This window comes from Neolamprologus multifasciatus, chromosome 16 (assembly GCF_963576455.1).
Source record: "Neolamprologus multifasciatus chromosome 16, fNeoMul1.2, whole genome shotgun sequence".
Lineage (NCBI taxonomy): Eukaryota > Metazoa > Chordata > Actinopteri > Cichliformes > Cichlidae > Neolamprologus > Neolamprologus multifasciatus.
Genome location: NC_140454.1, coordinates 7,893,950 through 7,911,781, shown reverse-complemented (window position 1 = coordinate 7,911,781; position 17,832 = coordinate 7,893,950). Strand labels below are relative to the sequence as shown.

At 39.2% G+C, this 17,832-nt stretch overlaps 1 protein-coding gene and 1 long non-coding RNA gene across 2 annotated transcripts in view; one reads left to right on the top strand and one right to left on the bottom strand.

Moving 5' to 3' along the window:
• Nucleotides 1–8,869, top strand: part of htr2aa (5-hydroxytryptamine (serotonin) receptor 2A, genome duplicate a) — a 95,854-nt gene extending 86,985 nt beyond the window's left edge. Inside the window, exon 3 of the mRNA XM_085135392.1 lies at nt 3,411–8,869. Coding sequence (XP_084991518.1) covers nt 3,411–4,273 — 863 coding nt within the window. The 3' untranslated portion in view covers nt 4,274–8,869. The remainder of the gene's footprint in view (nt 1–3,410) is intronic.
• The window catches only part of LOC146500202 (uncharacterized), a 35,080-nt gene that overhangs the window by 4,697 nt on the left and 12,551 nt on the right, over nt 1–17,832 (bottom strand). The gene's annotated exons all lie outside the window — the stretch shown is intronic.

The window sequence follows — 17,832 nt, the reverse complement described above, 5'->3', positions numbered from 1 at the left end:
GACTTGTATCACCGTCACCTCGACAAATAACGTTTGATCGGCTGGATATGAAGCAGACAGCAATTTAAGGTTACTAATGATATTTCCTTTCTCTTTGAATCCAGCTCTGTTTTTCAGTGTTTCTTTTTCTCTGACACCTTCAGTCTGTCAGCTGCCTAACCGCTCCACAGTAATGATGAAAAATACATCTGTGCCTAATCACCTGCTTTTTAAAAACATACAAAGCCACATATCCACAGCAGACAGCCTCTACTCACCTACAAAATGTAATTTTGTAATGAGGAGCCTGATAGCACATCGACATTTAGCCTGAATGTTATCACCATGGAGTTTAATAACAGCACAGCAGATGCCATATCATGCTTGTCTGTGAGCCTCGAGTCTAAAAGCACTCTTCAGCTCTCAATCAAACATTGTGAGCGTGTCTGACTTTGCATTTGTCACGGAGGGACAGGCCTGCTACGTAAGAGTCTTGGGCCCAAAGTGTCAGGGCGGCTCTGGGTAAAATCCATCTTTAATGTTTCTCATTAGAAGGTTAATCAAGCAATAAGACATGCCAGAAATGACCAAAAGTTAAAGACTCTGACAAACTCAACCTAAACAACAAAACTAAACAAAACTCCTTTTAAGAGAACAGTATCATATTTTATATAGATAGTCTTTATTCTTTTTAAACGTACTTTAAGACGTTTGTAGAGAAGTAAAAGTGAGATAATGGAAGCAAGATTTACTTACTTACTTTACTTTCATTAACCAAACTTTTATGGGAGCAGGCAATGGATAATGGGTATTAATTTGTTAATACCTGGACATGAATGACTTTATTTGACTATATATTACTACACCACAGTATATTTCCAAATAACTGGTCAGCTTTTGTTTTTAGTGTTTTAGTGTTGTTTTAGTGACGTTGCAAGAATTTCAACATTACAATGTAACAAGTTCAAAACAAGGATTCTAAAGCATCATATTAAAGTCCAGGTGGAAAGAGAAAAAAAGGTTGCAAAGTGGCACAAAGTCCTGTTGTATTATTATCATAACCACACACAGGTTATCACGACCTCTAAAGCTGCCTATTAGACTGCACACTCTTCAAAGATCTTCAAAGCTGTTCACATTTCTCCCAATCAAAAAACAAACAAACTTTAGTATCTGAAGCAGCTGTAAAACCAGATTTTTATTTCATTTCAGATTTTACACAAATAAAACATAAACACTCATGAAATATATACAGCTCTTTGGACTGTCACCAAAGCTTTTACAGTCCTTTGTGCTTTCTAGAGGACCAACAGAGCCAGCAACAGCTCAAAGTTACTACAACTGCTTTAATACAATTCCCAGATGATGTATCTTACTGATTTTGCTGTTACCATTGTTATGTTTGTAATTCAGAGCACCTTCTGAAACTGTACGACAGCATTTGCAGCTTTAAATACAATACCATTGATACTTTTAAAGTAGAAGGATGACAGTCCACCCACCCACGCTCCCTGAAGCAGGCAGCTGTATGTTCCTCTATGTTCCAGAAACACTGTTGTCATGGTGTTTCTGTTTCACGTTTCAAAATTATACATGCATGACTGTTGTCAATAAACTGATTAACTGGCTGATCATTTCTGCACCATCTTTCTCTTGAGAATAAAGCAAGACGAAGGCCGACTGGGATGGGAGTAAATGTCTCTTTTATGAGGGCTGCAAAGCTTCACAGTGAAGCACCGAAACCAGTTTTCTGTCAAACCAGCCAAACTTAATGAGAATTATCCATCTTTAACCCTCCTGCTCCTAATGTGCAGCAACAATTTCAGTCTACCTTCGCTGCGCCCGTCCATCTCCAACCATCCCGCCCTCCTCCTCTCCCCGCTCTATCTCTGTCTCTTTCTGTCACTTTCCTTCTATTTGTTATGAGCCGGTAATGAGAACATGGCGTGCGGGAGATTGCTCAGTTTATCTCCTTCTACCCAGTTCCTGCTAGTATCATCCAAAACCTTTTTTGAGACATTTACTTATTACATTTATCACAACGTGGGACTGCCAAAGCCCCTGCAGACAATTAAAAAGAACAAATAACCCAAAACAATAAAGGAAGTGCACCGTTCAACGTTTTAAAGCCGATGTATATCGGGTAATAAAATGGGCAAGTATGCAAGGTGAACTGCTACTGTCAGCCACAGAGAGAGAAGGAAACACTGTCAAACCTCAGATTCAGCCCACAGGAGTAAGGTGGAGGCAAACCTGCACTTTCCTCCCACACTGTGACAGACAGAAAAATGGGAAAAAAAATTGTTTTAGCTTCAAACTTAATGGAAAATTTGACGCCTTTATTTGGGAATAGATACGGTCCAACTGTTGTGTTCGTGTGGTGAAATAGAGCAGACTGGTGAGCTCCACTCAAAAGAAATATTTAACCTCAAAGATCGGACTTAAAGTAATTTGATTACATTTAAATGTAATCCATGTAATTTTGTTACATAATTGCAACGTGAAATGTTAAAGTTAATGGAATCTGGTCAAAGAAGTGTGTTTGATTGGTATACATTCAGTCTATATTTTACTTAACAAACAATTATTTGACTACATAAACCTTTGATTTAATATATGTGAAATATATGTACACACTGTCTGTGTGTATACAGTACTTCTGCTAAATCAATGGTTTCAAACTGTGGGGCAGGGTCCTGGAGTGAGACAAGGAGCCACCACAGGTGTGGTTCTATGACATGAAGTTGGATGGATGTTATTTTCTTAAGGAAAAATAAGCTGAGCTTTAACCTCCTAGGACCTGGCGTCCACAAATGTGGACATCACATTTTGGGATGTCTAGACGAAAATACTTAATTTTTCTCTACAAGGGCCTGATATCCACTTACGAGGACATTATACTGCCACTGTTCTATCAAAATTCAAAACCAATGTCCTCATATGTGGATCTCATTTGTCTCAGAAACAAAAATTAGGTAAAAAAAAATAAATCTGGTAATTCTTTGTTTTTACATTCATCAGGTCCCAATCAACCCAAATAGCAAAGAAAAATTTAAAATGCATGCCATGAAAGAGTTTGGGTCTTAGGAGGTTAACTAACTTGGATCTTTGTTTTATTGTTAATGAGTGATAGAAACCGTGGGCTGTGGGACGTGAACTTTTTTCAGCGTCTCTATGCCAAAAAAGTTTTGCTTGTTTACACAGATAAAGCCTGCAAATAAGTATGCTCCGATAATAGTTTTGATTTATGACTATAAAACTTAAACTCATGTGAAAAGCCATCCACTGCTGCACAAAGCCAGGTTTCCTCTCACCAGCCGACCCTAATCTCCTCTGGTACAGACACAAACACTAATATCTAGATGAATCACAGAGTTTGTTATCTAATTGTAATGTTCTCCTCATCTCTCTGCTGTTGTCTTTCTCTGTAGGGATCTCAATGCCGATTCCTGTGCTGGGTCTCAGAGACCACTCCAAGGTCTTCAAAGATGGCAGCTGTCTGCTGACAGATAACAATTTCGTGCTGGTCGGCTCCTTCGTGGCCTTCTTTATCCCCCTCACCATCATGGTCGTCACCTATTTCCTGACCATCAACGCCCTGCAGAACGAAGCCACCCTCTGCTTGGACCAGCTGGTCCCACGGCCCAAATGGAGCACTACCTTCACCTTGAGCTTCTTTCCACAAACGTCTTTGTCCTCCGAGAAACTCTTCAGGCGATCGATAAGCCGTGACGCCACAGGCAGAGGGAGCACCGGCGGGCTGGGCGGCGCCCGCGGGAGCATATCTGGCTCTCTCTTTGGGCGCCGCACCATGCAGTCGATCAGCAACGAGCAGAAGGCTTCAAAGGTCCTTGGGGTGGTGTTTTTTCTCTTTGTGGTTATGTGGTGCCCGTTTTTCATCACCAACGTGCTGGTGGTGGTGTGTGAACCTGACGTTTGTGACCCGGGAGTCATGGGAGGTCTGCTGAATGTTTTCGTCTGGGTAGGCTACTTGTCCTCTGCAGTCAACCCACTGGTCTACACGTTATTCAATAAGACGTACCGCGCCGCGTTTCTGCGATACGTTCGCTGCCAGTACCAGCCAGAGAAGAAACCTCTTCAGCTTATACTGGTGAACACCATCCCCCCACTGGCTTACAGCTCCACCCAGCTACCTTTGGGAGACATCGGGAAGTTAGGAAATGGAGTGGCGCACTGTAGCAGTGGAGCAAAAGAGTTCTCTTCTCCTGGGCAGGAGACGGAAAAATCCAGGCAGAACAAAAGCCAGGGAGACAAAGATGAGAGCTGTGTGTGAGAAACTGAAACAAAATCCTGGTTAAAGGGCAATCCAGTGCAAGCAATTTCAGTTTCCCCCCCTCTGTGGTTACAGCGTACTCAGTAGGAAAGGGTCTGAGATTTTAAGTGCCAAAGACAATGTGCCTCAAAGTCAGGGGTTCAGAAATACAGAGGTCACTGAAAAAGCAGAAGAAGCCTTTAAATGCTCAACATTTCCACAACAGTTTCCTCAGATTCACACAGCTTCATCAACAGATCAGGTGAACAAGGTCTGTGATTGCTCCTCAAAAATGTTGTAAACAAGCATGTGCATCACGGATCATCATCCCCATCTTCAGTCTCGCTGCTCTTTCAGAATCTTTTGTACACTGCCACAAAAGACAAAATTACTCTTGAAAAACATATCAATTTATTTTTTTTCACCAAACAATCTTTGAACGTTATCTTCCAGTCTGAGAGCCAAATCAGAGAGATGAAAAGACGGTACCGTCCGTGTGGATGATGTGAAAGACAGTTGGGCACATCCCAACAAAACAGTTCTATTTTGTTACAACACTTTGGACAACAAGGGTGAAAAAGTCAGACATTGTTAACATAACTACATTTTCCATGGATGCTCAGCTGCTCTAACCTCAGCTGGCCCTTCATTTTGCCAGCTCCCTGGCATCAGTCATGTGGTGTCTACCTTCCATCATACCTTTGGGTGCATCAGTGGGGATTAGACTGGATTTCCTGCCACCTTATCAGATGATAGTGTTGGGAGGAGGAAGAGCCAGGACGAGCCTAATGCACCAGAACTCCAGACACTTGCAGAGGTCAGATGAAGCTGTCAAAAGGAGATGAAAAAAAACCTTCTGCTGCTTCTGTATTTTATGTTGAAAACAACAACAGGAAGAATATGTCTGAGGCAGACATTCAGTAATTAGAGAGAATCCATAAATGAATCTATATTTGTATTTTGTGCACATTTGTGAATAAATGTATATGACTGTCGAAAGTTAAATAGATTTTATATGCAAATGAGAGGATGATTACTGAGGCTGACATGGTGCAGGATGAGTACAGCAGAGTAGAAGACATTTGATTGGCAGGAAAAAGTGTATTTAAGTGCAGTTGTATCCACTGTAAAGGTCATAGTTTATATTGTGTGTGTTTGTTTGTTTTTTTACTGTATTTGCTAATATGAGGAGAAGGATGTGAAAGGAGGAAAGTAGCTGGAACAGTGCATGAAGGTGAGCTTGCACCATGGATTTATTGCCAGGAAATATTTGGAGCGGCGTTTCAGACTTGAATTTGTCTCAGTGCCTGACACTTGCATGGGCTTGGTCTAAAATTGTGAAAATCACTGTCTGCACTATGAATGCACACACCAACCTTGTCTCAGCCCTAACTCATCACATAGTGATGTTTGGTCAGGACCACATGGATTCAGATTTTGACACCCTGGATATCCCTTTAATGTTGCTTTTGCAAAGTGCCATCTGGTACGGTTTACCCGGAGTCCATCAATGTATGGATCAGGCAATAATGAGCCTGAAGGTAAAAGTAATCCTGTGGCGTTTAGTCCATTTAAATCCAACTGAAAATGAAGATAAGATGGTGCACCCATTATTAGAATTAGAGCAGAAGAAGTTTCTGACCAAGCATCACTATGTAAGGAGTAAGGAATCAGTTTAAGGTGCCCTGTGGAGTTGTGTTTAAAACAAACACCAGTTATGTTCAGCAGTTCTTACCAAACCCACTCTGTTTATGAGGTTGTTTCAAAGAGGCCAGAATGACACAGTATTAGCAGAACTCCACTTTTCAGTTAGTGCAGGTCCCAATGAGCCTCAGCAGCAGTCACCGTGAGAGCTAAATAATTTCACCTACTGGTTAAAAACCTAGAATATGGGAACTCCCACTGATAGCACAACCATCAGTGTCGTATTACATAGTTATGTATTACTTTACCATGAGCCAAAATCTTTGCAGGGTACCTTTAAGTGAGTCACTGTCTTTTAACCCAACATCCCACCAAAAGTCACTAACCAAGTGTAAGGAAAGGACAAAAGGAAAGTAAATAAATGGTGTTGCATATGTTATGCAGTTAAAACACACACCTACTCAATAATTTAAATTAGACTAGATGAAACAGATGGCATCGTCATGGCAAAGATTCAATGAATAATGAGAGCAAAAAGAATCCACCTTTTTTAACACATTGCTGTTTCAGTGGTTTTATACACTGAGAGGATGTTGAAAAAACAGCTGTTTAACAAAAAGTCCTTGGAGTTGAGAATTCATCATCCAAGTAATGAATCAGTTGCAGTTTAACATGTCAGGTGTTTTGTGGGCACCTATCTATGCCTCATATGAAAAGCATTATTTTAACCCCTTTGTGGAGCAGATCTTCTGCATCCGACAGCTTCTCTGGTTCTGCGCTGCTGTGACTAAACAGCCAGTGATTTTTAAAGTGTTCGAAAACCATCAATACCTTCTCGTATGAAAACAGCATCATTACACTCAGTGGTTGAAATTTAATTTTAAAGATTACTAAATCTCTATAAAGACAGAGGATATTGATATTTTTTTTAGAAGCCTCTGCACAGATGTACAATTCACTACGTTGTAATAAAATGAAATATAGTGTTGGATGATGTTTTTCTGTGGTACAAAGTCACAGTGAAACAATAAATTTGTTATTAGGCTAAACGTGCTCAGCGTTGTGGGACCTGTATGAGACATTGATGTTATCAGCATTCATAAGCAACAACTTTTTTCCTTGTAGACAAATTGTTGAGACCAATCAAATAACAGGAGATGCTGCAGAACAGGGTTAACATAAGTGCTGGAAAGCAAAGGAAACCCAAAGCAGAGGTGGGAGTAAAAGCTGAATGTATCTGAACTTATTAAAGTTTAATATTAATTGTTCCTCCAAATATTCACTTGGCTAATGGAATGTAATAGAAAGTTACAAAACGTATTGGCTTGTAATTTTACAAGCTAATACGTTTTGTTTGTTAGTTGGTTCATTTAAATTTTCTTCTCTAAGTCATTCCATTCTGAAGAACTGGCAATATCATACTGAAGTAGACTTCTTCACATCCACCAAGAAAGTTAAAGGGAGCTCAGAGAAGGAAAAAAAGGTTAAAGATGTGATAGCTGTTGCTCTACATATCGCACAGTGACTGTCAGGTCTGCTGTTTGAAAGAGGGAAAGGATTTTTCTGCTAAAGGATAATGTAGCCAGGTTAGTTACTGTTTGCCTCACCTGTTTTTCCAACAGCAGGTGTAAGAGAACCGATAAAAGTTTTAGGATCAGAACAGCGAAGCTGCTTGTAAACAACAGTAATGAAATAAGAGAAGTATGAGCTCTGGAACTGTCAGTTTTTTAATCAATATCAACATTAAGGGCTGACTCAATGAGTGTGGGCCCCGTGGGAGAGAATAGCTAAGTGGCTAATTAAGCCTACAGTAATACAGAAACAACGAATTCCTGATTAAATTCAGTTTGTTTTAAACCCAGGTCTTAATTTAAATTGTTTTGTGGATTCGATCCCAATCATTGTGAAATTATGTTTTCTTTTTATTTGCTAAGGTCAAAGTGCAAAATCAACTGTAGGTACTCGGATGTTAATTATGGTTTAAAAAAGAAAAGTTGGGTAATAATTTCAATATTTTCTTTTCTTTTGGTTTGGTGAAAACCTGTTTTAACAAAATGTAATGTAATTTTAATTTGGAAAGACTCGGTAGTATTTTACAAAATCATGTCCCTCCTACAGTGTCTCTAACTAGGTTATGTTTAGCAGGTTTGGTTGATGATTTAGGCACAAGAAACGAAGCAGAGGTGCAGTAAGGCTAGAGCCACTGACTAGGTAACTTTTCTCTTTGTTCCATTTTAATTTCATGTGAAGGAATAATTTTGTATTCTGTTGTATTTCATTGTTTTATACATGCAACACGTATCATCCATCTCTCTCTATACACAGAGTTGATGGGTAGGTGGAATATAACAGTCATTTATTTTATCAGGCCAAATTAAAAACAAAAATGGATTTAATTTTGTGATAATAGTTATTAAAGTTTTCTCTGCGTACTTATTTGGTCAGATTGATCAGGCTACTGTTGGACTATGTTGTGATCATTCAAATCCTGATAAAGTTTTAGGAATTTTGGACAAAAGTATCAAAAATAAAAGCCAGGATATATATAAAGAGAATTTTCCTAAAATGCCAAAGTTTTCAGAATCAACTGTCTTTGTATTTTTTGTAAGTGCAGCCATGGTGTGTAAAGGACTCTGTGGTTTGACCATATTGTTTGCCTATTGTGTTACACATTGTGGTAGCACTCCTGGTTTTGACTTTTTTCAAATCTGGAGTCACTAAAGTAGCTGCTGTCTGTGTAATTCTGTTACTGTTGCAGTGATGTGAAGACCATCGACAAACTTATGCAGACAAACCTGGATCCAGATGTAACTCTGATTTTGAGGCGTTTTTATGTTTTATAAACTAGTGTCAGTTTTGGAATTCGATGTTTGACGGTAACAATCACATTTCTTTGATATGTCAACTGTATGGATCTATTTTGTTTGTTTGCTCTTGTTTTTAATTCAAAGTAAAGAGAGTAATTGGAGATAATGTCAGAGAGTCATTTTTTTTCTTTAAGACTTCAGTGGGTGAGATAAAGTGGGAACAAGTCCATCCATCTATCTGTTACCTATACTTGACCCACCTAGGCTCAGTGGCCATTGACAGGAAGTAATACAAAAGTATTGCATATAATTACCACAGAAATAGTTAATACAGATTATTTCTTTAAGCAGCAGGTGTCCTGAGGCCTGGTTCTGGTCTACAGCCTGGTGCCTCTGAACATTTGCTGCCTATAGTCTGAATCCAAAAACCCTCACAGCACATCTCCCCGACACAGCTCGCTGCGATACGATACAGCGCCACATACCAACAGCACAACACCAAGACGCTCCACTTTACATTCACAGAATAAACTGGGTCAGGAAAGAAATGGGGCTGAGGTAAAAAAACTAAAAACCACGTATACATGTGATGCTGGAACATGATTACTATAAAAACCCAGGAAAGGGAATACTCTGCAAACCTCCATGCTGCACTTTTTTTTTTAACTAAAACTAGTATATTTGCAGGTTATTAATAATGTATGATGCATCAGCCATTTTTCTTTCATCTCTCTTGTTTGTTTTTTATATATCTTGGATGGATCGACAGCTTGGTGAGAGAAAAACTTTAATGTCATTCAAACATTAAAAAAAACTAAACCAAAAACTTTTGGTTTTGTTTTTATGGTTCAAATTTGAAATAACTGACTTTACCAATACATGACCAAGTGAGAGGGGAGGGCCTTCTGCAGCGATGTGCATGCCATACCAGCCTATTGTGGGTCTAACTGTGGGTGGTGACCGCAAGAACAAGACCAGCAGAAAAAAGCTTCCTGTTGGAGGAAGCAACAGAAATATATGAATAGCCATATTCATAATCAACAGCTGAGTAATTGATCAAAAAATCCTTTCATTTTCACAGGAAGTAAAACTAACTTTTTCGTTTTTTGCAATGTCAGTTTTTATTAGTAGCAGGGACAGCTTAGGGGGATCCACATGAGTTAATAGCACAAAATATTGAATTTTCTCTTAATTATGGGTCCCATCTATCTTCAGAGGGCGACTGAACCGAGCAAAGTCAAAAATAGAAAACAGCTTCAGAAATTTCAGCTTCGTTGGAGAAGATAAATTAGATCAGTTAAAGATCTAACAAAACAAAGTCAGAAATATTTCTCATTGAAGGACCTATAACAGCTGTAACCGTGGTTACCCCAATCTTACCACAAAAAAGTCAAGCTCTGGTTTTACATAAAACAATTCTCAAACTTTAGCAGTGACTTGATCCCTCTAGTTGACAGTAAACAGTATTCCCGCTGAGGCTAAGCTATCTGTCCAGGAAATCTTTTCATATTTGCTGAGTGTAAGCAGAGTCCTGCTGCTCGTGTACGGTAGCAGCCTTAGAGCGCTGCTCTTCGCTGTCCTTCTTCTGTTAACCAAGCAGCTGCGGCTATTTATAATGCTGCAGCGTGTTCAGTGAGACTCCCACAATTAAAGGCATGTAGGAAGCCACTTTTTTGTGCGATGTAGGTCTTTGGGATTGTGTGGTCGCTAATAAAGCAGTATCTTCACATCATAGTTTTCCTTATTTCTCTCTCTGGTGCCACCTCGTCTCCTCTGTCCTTTAAGCCTAAAACTCTTCTATAAGAAAGAAGATTGATGACAGAGGAGGCTTGATGAGGAGTTATAATCAAGCAGATACTAGCGACTCCTGGACTTACAAGAAGAGCTATGGCACACTGTCAATTTACAAACCAGGCCTGAGCAAAAGTCTACAAATAATCCTTCCTTAGCATTAACAGGTTTTGTTAGTAATTTAAGATGATCATCTGTGTGATTAAACTTTTTGGTCTTCGCTATTTGTGTCTGATGGCATCTCAGATCATAAAATAAAGCAACAGGCTGTAACATAACAATGACCAGACAACGCAACCGTGCCACATATTTAAATGACTTCCTAATAAAATGAAGGCTGCAAAGCAAGGATGTTTCATTTTACCAAATACCCGTCGTCTGCACTGCTGGAACATCGCTTCTGCTGAATAGATCCACTTGCCTTGACTTCATTATAATATAATTCAGCACCTAATTATACTGATCACAGTGGATGTATAGATGTCTGTATGTACCCTATTTTCTGCGTAATGAGTGGGGCAATCTGAACGAAACTTTGCATCATGCATACCGCACTTATTCACAGCCATATCTTTTTGAAAAAGACCTGTCTATTTCATCTTTTCCCTCCAAATGAGACGTTATGTTCTACATTTGTGCTTTTTTCACGTGTCATGATCATCGTACATAATTGTATGTAATCGACTTGTCTCCAGATTTTGGATCTGGGACGGAATTTAGTCTGACTCACCACTAAATGCGACATTAAGAATGGGAAAGAGTGCTGAAAGGCTGGCAGAACCTCAAATAAAATTATTGATAGTCAAAACACCGCCCTGCGTCAGATTGACAACCTGTCCAGGTTTCCGCCAGGATCCCACCCAGTGGTAGCTGGGACAGGCTCCCCCTGCAACCCTGATAAGGATATATGGAAGAGAATGAATGGACAGACAAATACTTACCAAAATAATCTTCTCAAGGGATTGGTTTAAAAGGAGCATCATATCAGATTTTGACAGTTTGTACTCAACCAGACATTTCCCATCATAAGCCAAATACATGGAAAGAAGATTTGGAAACTGAGATCCCATTAGAGGATTGGAGCCAGCAGATCTGGAGCTCAAACTACCCTCCTCAGTTTAACAGACTTTTGTCGGTTAATCTGAACATATATAACTCCTGCCAAGGTAAACTGTTTTAATAAAAATATACCAGAGGCTACAAAAACACTTTCACTGAGTCTGGCAGAACCATAAAAATATTTTAGTAAGAGCTCAGAGAGATGCTCACACAAAAAAATTTACAAAAAACAAAATAAAAAAAGAACATCAGTCTTCTAAATTGCAAAACACACAGGTTTCTCTACTTGTGAATTATTTTTTTAAAGTATGTTAGTTGCCGTGTTTTGAGCTGGAGCAGAGACGCGAAAGTCATTTTACATCATCGTCCACAAACAGCCCACTTTGAACTTAAGTGGCTCGGACCAGAACAATGAAACTGCTCTAAATTCTCTAAACCAGCGGTCCCCAACCTTTTTTGCAGCACAGATGCAGATAAATACAACAAAATAAAACCAGTACCGGTACCCTGATTTACGAATAAATTCTTTACAAATCCTACCATGTGAATTCATGGATTTTTTTTTCACATTCTGTCTCTCACAGTTGAAGTGTACCTCTGGTGCAAATTACTGACCTCTGTCATCATTTTAAGTGGGGGAACTTGCACAATCGGTGGCTGACTAAATACTTTTTTGCCCCACTGTATGTATGAATGGCCACGGTGGCCAAACTCCTCCACATTTATAAAGCTGTCCAGTGGGCCGGACTGGAGTCTTTGCCGGACACATTCTGGCCCCTGGGACATATGTTTGACAATCCTGAGCTATAAAAACATTTTTTAATGTTTTTTTTGTGGAAGAAATAAAATATTGTTGAGCACTAGGTTACACAATGATTAATTGTCAGTTTTGTTGATTATTTGTTATTTGCATTAGCAGTTTGCTTTTGCAGTATCTCCTTTACTTTAATGAACATTGCTTCAGTGCTTTCTGTGCAGAAGGATGTGATACAGTAAGCACTGAAGCACCTTTCCGTAGTGTTTAGAGAATTTGAATGTCTTATTATGGCTGCCAGATATTTCAAGGTAACTTCACTCAGTTAAAGACTTTCTTAACAAAATGGACTAGTCAACCGTGGCTTCCTCCTCCTCTGTGTGTGTCTCATTGTCTATCTGACTACAGCAGTGGTGTCAGATCTTGGGCTTAGCCTGCCAGCTGCACCACATTTCAATAACAACACTCTCTCCAAACACACAGTTCTGCCCCAACCATGTCGCTGTAATCTACACTCCACAAAAACTCACTGCTGCAATGTTTCTAGCATTTTAGTTTTTCTGTGCAGCTTCGGGTAACTCTGCTCATTCCTTACCCACCAGTAGACGTCTTCTCCAACTCCTGTGCAGCTTTGTTGGCGCTGCTTCTGATCCTCAGTCCTCTGCAACCTGTCAGCTAAACCTGCATACCTCTGTCAAGCCAGCATACTCAACAGCCTCTAAACTCTGCTTGTCTCTCTCAGAGACAAGCAGGTTTCCTCGCCAGCTGTACAGACTTGAGTCTTTCTCTGTGCTTGGTATCACTGCTGTGTAACACCCTGTCCAAATAAAGTATTGGAGCCATATTATTATTTTGTCCTCTTCCTGCATGTCTGATTCTACAGATCCTATTTATATAGGTTTCTATATGTATACAGTTTTAAAAGGGGTTTTGTCTGATGGCATTACAGCTCAGAAATAAAAGCACATGTTTACACATAAATGTGCCTTTTGCAATTGTAGTCAGTGCTTTTTGAGCCAATAGGAGTTTCTTGGTTGCTGATTACTGTCCAAACACGTGAAGAATCAATTCTATATTTGTTGTTTTCTGGATTTCATATAAATTTTTAAATGGTACAAACAGCCGCAACTATAATTAAGACAGCTGCAGTCATTATTCAAATTAAAGGATCATTTCCAATGTTAGCATTTTACTGCCAGGCAAATCAAAGATCACAGAGGGAGCTCCACCACTCCTTCAATTTCAATGCTTTTACTAAAATAAGCTACTCTTCCATTTGATTCAGTACTAATGATTCAATTTCAGAGTGAAATAAATGTGGAGCACTACCGGAGCGCAAGGTGGAACTTCTGATTTGCAAACGGAGAGAGAGCGAGAGAGAGAGTGTCTCATATTGTATTAATCTGATTCGCCCACAGCAAGTACGGTTCAACCATCCAATTTGTCTTTGTGAAGAATTTATCTCTGCCCCATCTGTCTTCTGCTGTTTAAAATAGTACAAGCCAAGAGCAGTTCAAACACACATGCAGGCAAAGTACGTCTAATTTTAAAAAGTGTTTCTATCCGAGCATGAATGACACAATCTGCTCTTTGTAATGCTTTCCTTTTTTTCTCCCCAGTTTGCAACATCAATCAAAATGAACCACATGAAAAATGGAATTAAAACTTTCAGTTTCTAACAAACAGTCCCAGATGTCCTGAGTTGAGAGACAGGATACAACCTGTACAGGTCACCAGTCCGACACAAGGCGAGACAAAAATCTAAATAAAAAATACAATTTAGACTCAACACTTAAGCCATGACCATGTCTTTGGACTGTGGGAGGAAACGTAAGCACCTGGAGGAATCCCACCCGGGAACAAAGACAAACCATAAACCCCATACAGAAAAACAGGAGGTTTGATTCAGGTGTTGTTTCATTAAAACAATTCAAGTATTGTGAAAACAATAACTGTGTTTTTTTAACTTTTCACTTTAGGTTGTTGCAAAGGTCCACAGTAATAATCATTTACTGAAAGATGATCTCTATAATTGATCCAGATTCTCAGTTGAGAGGATACATTATTACATTATGTAAAGTATGGTTACATTAGTAATGCCTCAAGATGTGTGTAATTGTGCTATAGGCATTTACATTGTCACTTAGTTTGTAGAAAATGCACAAACACACTTTTATATTTTTGTTCTGATTTTGGTTTGTTTTTTGTTTTTTGATATATCAAACACAGATTAAATATGGACTAACCTCTTCTGCTATTTCATACAAAGAATATTCAATAGAAAAAAAAAAAAAAGGTAAATGGCCAGTATTTGTATAGCGCTTTTCTAGTTCCTAAGGACCCCAAAGCGCTTTACACAACCAGTCATCCACCGGTGATGGCAGCTACATTGTAGCCACAGCCACCCTGGGGCGCACTGACAGAGGCGAGGCTGCCGGACACTGGCGCCACCGGGCCCTCTGACCACCACCAGTAGGCAACGGGTGAAGTGTCTTGCCCAAGGACACAACAACCGAGACTGTCCAAGCCGGGGCTTGAACCGGCAATCTTCCTATTACAAGGCGAACTCCCAACTCTTGAGCCACAATCGCCCCAAATAATCGCACTTTGACAGGCCCAAAGACTAAAATGTTTTCAAATTGTACTTCTTATACATCACATTGTGCACTTTTCGAATATCATATTAAAATTGATCAATTTTGAAATATTGATGATATTAGAAACAGCCATGAGATCATACTGAATGTTCTAACTTGTGTGACCTTAAATTCATTATTTATTGTTGTCTGCTTCACATCAGCTGTATTGTTGGGTTTTGTTTTGGGGGGTTTTAATCGTTTTAACCTCCTAAGACCCGAACTCTTCGAATTTTAATTTCTCTTTGATATTTGGTCACATTGGGGCCCGATGAATGTAAAAACAAAGAATTACCAGATTTTTTTTAACCTTATTTTTGTTTTTAAGAAAAATAAGAGCCACATATAAGGAGTATAATGTCCTCATAAGTGGATATCAGGCCCTTGTAGAGCAAAATTGAGTATTATAGTCTAAATAACCCAAAATGTGATGTCCACATATGTGGACGCCAGGTCCTAGGAAGTTAAATAATTAACAGACAAACGCAAAAGCCTGAAATTAGAGGTGCAACCACTGGTTTAAGTCAGGATTTTGGGCTGAAATTTTCTTTGGCTTTACGTGATGGTGGAAGCACCACAGAAGTCACTCCATGAAGTGAAGCTTTTAGTTTATTACATCTCCTTGTTTGCTGTTTGATTATTTAAAAATCTTCAGATTCATCTTCGTGCCATGTGTAAATAATCAGCCAATTATCATTTTATATATGAAATTGTATGTATTGATGGTTTGAACCTTCAATCTCTGTCGTGGGCATCTCACTAAAATAATAAACCTGATCTGCGAGGTCAAACTCTGAATAGAAAAAAGAAAATAAAGTGACATCCCATTAAGTCTGTATCATTGATTTTTTTTAAATCCACAAAAGTGAATTATTCGAAATAATTACAACGGCAAAATTTTTTTTAAATGCTACCCACAATCTCCACCCCAACACCCACTCATGAGGCCATGCTTCCCTGGAGTCTCAGATAATGATGTTGTGTATCAGTGCTGAGGAGATTGTAAAGGGTGTGATATCTTAATCCTCTGGGAGGGTCACAATCTATCACCTTTCTGTTTGTGCAAGTAGTAGTCGTGAAATGTCAGTCAGCATGACTGCTCTGATTGGTGCACCTGCTGTTCTGCACACACATCATTACCCTTTAAATACATACTTATAGCCTCTTTTAGGCTTGTTCCAGTTGAGCCATAAATTATTCAAACACTCCCTGGCTTACAAAAACACTGAGAGGAGGCAGAGTCAGCCACAGAGAAGAATTTTTAAGGGCATGAGTAATACCTTACTTCCTGGGCAAACTTTGAAGCCTACAAATATTAACTACAGTAATGACTGCTAATCGAGATGAAGAAGTACTAGTTGGTGTCCAAAGTGCAGAAATCTAAATGTCCTTCTAGGCGTTTCCTCTGAGGTTCAACCACCATTGGAGAGGTTGTTATCGGTTGTAGAAGTTTAGTTTTTAAGTGGTTTTAGTAAGCACAGGGTAATTAAAGGATTCCTCGCAAATCCCTGCGGAGATAGGCGTAGGCAGAAGAGGGGATTAATTACAAATCAGAGCAGGGATGAGGGAGAACACAAGAAGAGAGATGAGGCATGGATGAAACTAGAGAGGTTTCGAAAAAGGCAAACTTCACCCATAAAAAAACAAACAGAAGAGGAGGAAAGGAGACAGAGCAAAATCAAAGTAGTAGGAGGTGAGAAAAAGAAGTAAAGATGATTAAGAGAGCACAGGAAAAAAGTCAAACAAAGACAGAAAGAAAGAGATGTGGGAAAGAACAACACTGTGTTAATATTAGACAAATTTTGGAGTGAGGGTTGCTTTGCCTCTTTCCATTTTTACCAAATCGATCTTCTCGTTTTTCCCCCGTTCATGCTCATCCATCCCTCCTCACTCCCACATGATGAACAGACTGTGACAGAGATGAGACACAAACAAGCTGTTTTTGTCTTTTTCTGTTAACATTTCTGTAAATATTCTTTCCCTGCAGGAGACTGATGAAACTGATTTCTCAACATTTGCTTTTTAGTCTCTTAACAAAATCTTAGTTAAAAATAATAATAATAATAGTAACAATAAAGATATTTTCAGTCCCAGTCAGACAGGATTACATATCAGATAAAATATTCACTGTGGTGCCTGTTAAATAATAGCATATGGTCTGTAATAGACATTCTGCGTGACAAATAAAGAGGAAGTATGAATGAAAGTACTTCAGAACTTTTAAGTTTTCTTCAGTTATACGGTGATAAGTCTGAATGTCCATTGATACATTTAAGCAGGTGCTTCCAATTGCTTAATAACAACAATAATATATAAATTTTTTAACACATTCATATGTATGTAAAACTGGAAGCAAAAGAGAATAGCAGCAACTAACTGCAAAAATCCACAAATCCTGACGTAACCAGGTGTCATGACAGCTGACGTGAAGGACATGATTTTACAGAATTTGCGTTAACCTTTATATTTCCCTCAAAGTCGCCTGCTCTGGGCCTTGGAAGACAATTCACTATGGCTGCTGGTGTCTCTAGCTTCACATGGCTCAAAACAAAATCGGCAATTACCAGAATTTTGCGGGTGTGTCGCCGAGAGGAGAAAATGATTAGACACATGAACAGGTTCCTGGTGTTCCTGGGGCACCTGTTTAGCACTTTGTGTTCTCCTTGCCATCACCCAGCCATCCTGTTTTCCTGGCTGACAATGGCAATCTGTCAGGGGAGAGCTCAACAGGAAGTCACATGCCAACTCTACACAGAAAGGCCTAGGGAAGGTTCAATCTCAGATAGAGCTAACCACTACCGCCATGCCACACATTTGTACACAAAATCTTAACAATCAGAAGACTCTTAGGTAAGATTCCCTCTTTGTTTATCAACTCAATGTGAAATT